This window comes from Orycteropus afer, unplaced genomic scaffold (genome assembly GCF_000298275.1).
Source record: "Orycteropus afer afer isolate SDZICR_OR568_19922 unplaced genomic scaffold, OryAfe1.0 scaffold00036, whole genome shotgun sequence".
NCBI lineage: Eukaryota > Metazoa > Chordata > Mammalia > Tubulidentata > Orycteropodidae > Orycteropus > Orycteropus afer.
In genome coordinates, this window is record NW_006921623.1 from 10,280,051 (window position 1) to 10,286,711 (window position 6,661).

General features: G+C 52.5%; 1 protein-coding gene across 1 annotated transcript in view; it reads right to left on the bottom strand.

The window, feature by feature from the left end:
- Positions 1 to 430: 430 nt before the first annotated feature.
- Positions 431 to 6,661, bottom strand: part of ANKK1 (ankyrin repeat and kinase domain containing 1) — a 24,583-nt gene continuing 18,352 nt past the window's right edge. The window contains exons 3-8 of the mRNA XM_007936532.1: positions 6,196 to 6,347; positions 5,899 to 5,948; positions 5,018 to 5,173; positions 3,917 to 4,035; positions 3,215 to 3,251; positions 431 to 1,734 (exon numbers count right to left, since the gene is read on the bottom strand). Of these exons, the coding sequence (XP_007934723.1) occupies positions 431 to 1,734; positions 3,215 to 3,251; positions 3,917 to 4,035; positions 5,018 to 5,173; positions 5,899 to 5,948; positions 6,196 to 6,347 (1,818 nt within the window). The remainder of the gene's footprint in view (positions 1,735 to 3,214; positions 3,252 to 3,916; positions 4,036 to 5,017; positions 5,174 to 5,898; positions 5,949 to 6,195; positions 6,348 to 6,661) is intronic.

Consider the following 6,661-nt stretch of genomic DNA (forward strand, 5'->3'; position numbering starts at 1 on the left):
AAGCGAGTCCCCACTTTCCTGCCCCAGCTGGAAGTAATGGGTCAAATAACACAGGCTGGAGGAACCCACTGCCCTCACATCCATGCCTCCCTTCACTGGATTCCCTAGGATCCAACAGCCCCTGCTAACTTAAGGGCAATTGGCAGAAGGTAGTGGGAGTCTGGGGAATGGAGGAGGAATTCATTTGGGGAGAGAAATTGGGGTCTGCTAGAGATGCACTTGGGGAAGGTCCTGAAGGAAGTTTCCAAGATAGGGGTCCCTTCCCCACCCACAAACTCAGTGGTACCTCTGCCCACCCTTCCTTCTCCAGGAACCAGTTTTCTATTTCCTCTCAAGGCTAAAGGGGCAGATGGGGAGGGAGTTCAGGTGGAGAAGGGATCCTCCCAGAAGCCCAACTTCACTTCCACCAATGCCCCTTCCTTCTATGTGTCTAAACCTCTGTCTGGGCCCCAGGCTCTACACCACCCAGAATGGACACTGCAGGTTCCTTGCCCTCTAGGAAGGTGATGATGTCCTGCCTTTGGCTCCGGAGAGCCAGCTGCAGGGGTGTGCAGCCCACCCCATCCTGGGTGTCTACCTGGGCACCAGCCTTGACCAGTACTTTTAGGATGGCTATGTTGCCCTTGAGAGCAGCCAGATGGGCAGCTGTCCAGCCCACCCTGTTGCAGGCATGGACATCTGCATGGTGCTCCAGGAGGTTGATGACACTCGAGAAGGCTTCTCTTTGGACTGCCAGGTGGAGTGGTGTCCAGCCGGACTGTTCAGTGGCATTGGGGTCAGCTCCACACTGCAGTAGGGCCAACACCACCACCTCTTCCCCATGGCGGGCTGCCAGGTGCAGGGGGGTCCAGTTCATGCCTCCATGAGCACCCAAGTCTGCGTTGCTCTCTGCCAGCAGGTGGATGATCTCCAGGTGGCCCTTGTAGGCTGCTAGGTGTAGAGGTGTCCAGCCCTGCTGGGTGCGCAGTTCTGTGCTGGCCCTGTACCTAAGCAGCATCTTGCAGATAAGGTACTTGCCCCTGGCAGCTGCTATGTGCAGTGGGCCGTAGCCATTCTGATCGAGGGTATCAGGGGCTGCCCCACTCTTCAGCAGGTGTTGGATAGCCCTCACTTTGCCCTGCTCCACTGCCAGATGCAGTGGTGTCCTCAAGTTTCTCTGCTGAGGATCCAACTCAGCCCCCTGGCCTGTCAGCAGCTTGACCAGGCTGATATGTCCAAGGTAAGCGGCCACATGGAGGGGGGTCTTGCCTTCAGCCTCACGCAGGTTGGGGTCAGCTTGACGGGAGACCAGGAGCCGGGCCACATTCTCGAAGTTGTTCTGAACAGCTAAGTGCAGTGGGGTCCACCCCTCCTGCTCCTGGGCATCTGCATAGGCCCCATGATCCAGGAGCAGGCGGGCAGTCCGGTCATCCCCGTTCTGAGCTGCAAAGTGCAGTGGGGCCCAGCCGTCCTCATCTGCCAGGTTGGTGTCTGCACCATGCTCCAGGAGCAGGGCACAGAGATCAGGCTGCTGGTCTTGCGTGGCAATGAGGAGAGGTGTATAACCACTGGCGGTCTGGCAGTCCACATCTACCTCATGGGCCAGCAGCAGCTTCACCAGTTCCACGCTACCCTGCGCCACCAGGAGGTGAAGTGGGGTGACCTTGTTCTTGTAGATGTGCTGCCCCTTATTGCTGGAGACCAAGCTCTCACTGTCTGACAGCTGCAGGACCCGCTTCAAGTAGTCTCCTAAGTCTGATAAGGGGAAGATGAGGCTGAAAATAGAATCTGTCCCCTGCCCAGAGGTCATGTTGGTCATCCCCCTGCATCCTGGAAACAGCACCCAGGAGATGCCTTTGCTAATATTACAGGCCTCCTGGGTGGCACAGTTTGCTCTTAGTTTGTAAGCAAAAGGTTGGCAGTTTGAATCCTTTCAGTGGCACCACAGAAACATCTGTCAATCTGCTTCCATAAAGACTACAGCCAAGAAAACCTTATGGGGCAGTTCTGCTTTCTAGTACATGGGATCACCGTGAGTCAGAATGGATTCAACAGTACCCAACAACAACACACTGTTATTGCTGTTACAATTACAGTGCAGGCACTGCTCCATTATCATAGAGAACTAAGAAAGAGAGAAGCAGAAAGAGCAGAGTTAGGAAACATGAGTTCAAATCCTGAATCCACCATGTAGCATCACATGACCTTAGCCAATAATCTGCCTCTCTGAGCCTCATGCGGCCACTGTGAGGACAAGTTATGTAGGTAAAAATTTTCAAAGGCGTGCCTGGCACAAAGGAGTTGAATACATGTTGAAAATAAATTTGTGGATGGACCTCTATGATCTGAACTCCTCCTGAGGCCATTAAGGGCCTACTTCCTTCTGCTCTAAGGAGCTCTGGTGGCACAGCGGGTAAGGCATTTGGATGCTATCCAGAAAGTCCATGGTTCAAACCCACCAACTGCTCCAGAGGAAGATGAGGCAATCTATTTCTGTAAAAGATTTACAGCCTTGGAAACCCAGTGGCTGCTCCTATGAATAGGAATCAACTTGATGGCAGTAGGTTTTCCTTCTACTCTAAACAACAGCATTGGGAAAAAAAAAAAAAAAAAAAAACAGTTGCCATCCAGTCAGCCTGACCTGTGACGATTCCATGTGCACCAAAGCAGAACTATGATCTACAGGATTTTCAATGACTGAAAGTAGAATGGGAAGTAGATTACCAGGCTTTTCTTCCAAGGTGCCTCTGGGTGGATTTGAACCCTCAATCTTTCACTTAGTAGCTGAGCATGGTAACTGCACCACTCAGGGACTCTACCTAATAACATTAGGATTTTTAAAAACACTGCCCAAGTCCCATCCCCTGCAGTTCTGATTTAATTAGTCTGGGAGAGGGCTCAGGCATCCGTATTTTTTTTTTTTTTTTAAGTCCCCAAGTGATTTTAACATGAAGCCAGTGTTGAGAACCACTGCTCCAGCTCTCAGGCCAGGGAGGAAGATGCCTGGCCTTGTGAAAACGCAGATCTGAATGGAGAACAGAACCAGGACCCCTCGGGGCAGGTGCTGTTCTGGAATATGGAGTGGGGTGCCAGGGAAAGGCACTCACCACCCCTGAATCATGACAGGTCTGAGGAGGAGGGCCACAGCCTGGGGAAGATGAGGAAAGAGTCTGGGTGGACTCTTCTTTTTCCTCCACTGTAAGTTCTCTGGTTCCACAGGGTGCCCTAGACTCACCACTGTCCATTAGCTCCTCCCTGTCTTCCTCACTGACCTGCAGAGGGACCAGAAGACAAAAGAGTGGATCAGCAGTGCAGCTTGGGTCCGCACCATCCTTCCCTCCCACCCTCTCTCCAGTGCTCCCCTTCACTTTCACTTGTCGAGACTCCATCCTACCCAGTCCTAATGGACCATCCTCCTATGCCCTCCCTCCACCAGTTAGGTATAGAGGATAAGACGGAGCAGGGAATACCTGCCAGAGAAAGGTGATAAAGGGCCGTGCCTTCCCCTTGGGCTGAATGGAAAGCAGGGTGAATCTATGGGTTCAGCTGGGAGCACAAGACCCCATAGCTAGTTCTTCAAGTATGTGTCCAGACAGAGGAGCAAACTGATAATGTTGATGCTCAATGGGCTTGAAAGCTTGAAAGAGTGGATGTCTCCTTTGCAGGCTAGTTCTCTGTTTACTTTCACCCATTTGAGAGAAGGCATGTCCTTCTCATGGACTCTGAGCCAGGGCCGCTACTCACCCAGACAGCACTTTTATCCCCCTCTGGATTGCCACAGTCCCAGAATGGGCTGCCTGCTCTGGTGAGTACAGTGTGGCCAAATGCAGCCCTGCCTATGCCTTCAGCTAAGCAGTCTTGGGAAGGACATACCTGAGTGTCCACATGCAGGGCCCTGCCAGAGCCCATGACAGAGGGGGTGGCCCACAGCATTTACCTCTGGGGGCTGGCGTAGTGAAGGCTTGTAGGACACCTTCCTGGCCAGGGTCTCGCTCTCCGGATCTTCAACGGTACTCTGGAGCAGGGACAACAGCATGTCTGTCTCCACTGTGATGTCTGGTCCATGTGGGAGGGCGGACAGGAAGCAGCAGGCTGCTCAGCCATCCCTGCTCTGTTCTAGATACTCCAACATTCCTCATGTCCCCTAAAATGCATTTCTGGGCTCATCTACATTCACACATGTGCATAAGGAAGCAGGGGAGCTGGGTCCCAGCTTTGGCAAGCCATTGACCCTCTCTGGGGATCAGCGTCCTTTTCAAATGAAGGGACAGAACAAGTGGCTGTCTAAGATGCTCACACTTACACATATGTGTGTTCTCATAGTCTCTGAAGGACTGTAAGCTTCACAAGCCATTGCACGCTTGTGATCCTTTGTTCTGAGGACCCTGACCTCCCAGACCAAGACCGGACCTGACCCCCACATTGCAGGCCTAGTTAAAGACTGAATTTCATCTTTCCCAGGTGGTCCATGTTTCCTGACGGTCCAATTTGTTGGCCTCTAGATGGCAGGAACAGGGATGGGAGAAGGAAGGGAAGGAATACTTTGCAAGGCAACAGAGTTCAAGCCAAAGAGCATGAGGGTCTGGGCTTTTCTCTTTCCTTTTACTTTTAATGTGAGCTCTAGAAAATAGGGGAGGGAGGGAGAAGGGTAAGGATAGGAGCCCCCAGTACAAATCTGCCCCTTATTCCACCCTCACTAACCCTGTAGGACTGGAGACCTCAGAAGCAGAGCCAGGACTGGATACCACAGCTTCTGACTTCCAGCAATGAGGGTTTTCTCCTCTGCCACCCACAGATGCACACACTTACACACTCAGACTCAGACCTCATTTTTAGCTGCTGTGGCTCCCAATGCCATCCTCCCCACACTGTGATGCTGATTCTACCTGAATAAATGACTTGGGCCCCAGTGCCGTAGACCTCTCTTTGCACAGCTCTGAGTGGCCTCAGACTTCTCAGTATCTCCTCTCATGGTCTTCTCCTGTCCCGGCCTGCCCAGAACCCTCACTCCCTTGGGCTGGAGAGGCCCAATGAGAACCTGAGAAGCATGGCCTCTTCTTGGGATCCTGTTCCCAACAGCGCTTCATCAGATCCACCATCTGGTGGACCTCACCTGGCCATTCATCTGAGATGGGCTGTAGGGAAGGCCGCATGCCCATGGCCACTTGGACGATGATGGTCATCATGTTGAAGCCTGCAGGAAGAGGCCTAGGCTGTGTGGGTACTGCAAGGCAGGGCCAAAGGACTGGGGTTGGGGTAGCTGAGGAGCCCTATAGTGTGGTGCATACAGTAGGGACTGCATTAGTGCTTGGTGAGTAAACTGTTAAGATGTAGGCAGACTTGAGGTTCAGGTTTGAGCAGCTAAGTATCTCTAGTCCAGGGGCAGCTGCCTCCCAGGCCAAGACTGGACCTGACCCCCCAACTGCAGGCCTAGTTAAAGGCTTTGACTTTCAACTTTGACGGATTGTCTGTTTCCTGACAGTCACACTTGTTAGCATCTAGGTGGCAGGGGTAGGGGTGGGAGAAGGTAGGATTGCAAGACAAGAGAGTTTGAGCCAGAAAGCATGAAGGTCTTGGCTGATTTTTCTCTTTCCTTTTACTTTTAATGTGAGCTCTAGAAAATAGGGAGTGGAAGAGAGGGAAAGGAGGATGTTGTTGTTGTTGTTGTGTGCCGTCGAGTTGGCCCCAACTCATACCGACCCCTCCTTGGGTTTCCGAGGTGGTATCACTACAGAAGTAGGATTGCCCAACCTTCCTTCTGAGGAGTGGCTGGTGGGTATAAACCGCCAGCCTTCTGGTTAGCAGTCAAGTACCTTAGGCACTATGCTACCAGAACTCCTGGAGAGGAGGATAGGAATCCCTAATACAAACCCTACCCAGAGGATGCCCACCCCTGCCTCCAGACACAGCACCTGCTACCTGAATATGTTTTCTTCTGAGTGAGGATCTCCCAGATGACAATCGCGAAGCTGTGGGTAGGGACAGTGCACCCTGAGTGCCTTTTCTCAAATGTCCATGGCACCCCAGCCAAGGGGGGGGGGGCAACAGACCAGCTAATCCCAGACAAAGCTTCTCCAGCCCGAGTCCCCCATCCTGCCCCCCACCCCTGTGGCCAGGGATGGGCTGACTTCAGAGCCACCAGACCACATCCCTGCCCTGTAAGGTGGTCACAATGAGCTGCCTCCTGGATAGGAACAATCCCAGCCACCCTCTCACCTGTACACATCATATTTGGGCCCTGGGGCCTTGTTACTCTCCAGAAACATCTCAGGAGGGATGTAGCTGAGGGTGCCCCGCAGAGCTGACCTCTCAATGTACTGCATCTGGGTCGACTGCTCCATCCACTTGGACAGGCCAAAGTCAGAAATCTGGGAGGAAGCCAGAGATGGAGAATAGGGAGGCAATTGAGTCTTATCTCCAGAAAACTGCTTAAGTCTCTCACTCCTTCCACTAGCTACCTTTTCCAGTACAGGGCAGTGGTTCAGCATAGGCTCTTAATCCAGTGGCTCCACCACTTAAAACCTACACATTTGCAGACAAGTTACTTAGCTCCTCAGAGCCTTGGTTTCCTCATCTGTAAAATGGAAATGATGGGAGGCGGGGCAAGATGGCGGACTAGGCAGAAGGATTGCACAGACCCTCTTCAACAAAGAAAAGGGAAACCAATTAACACAGACACAGA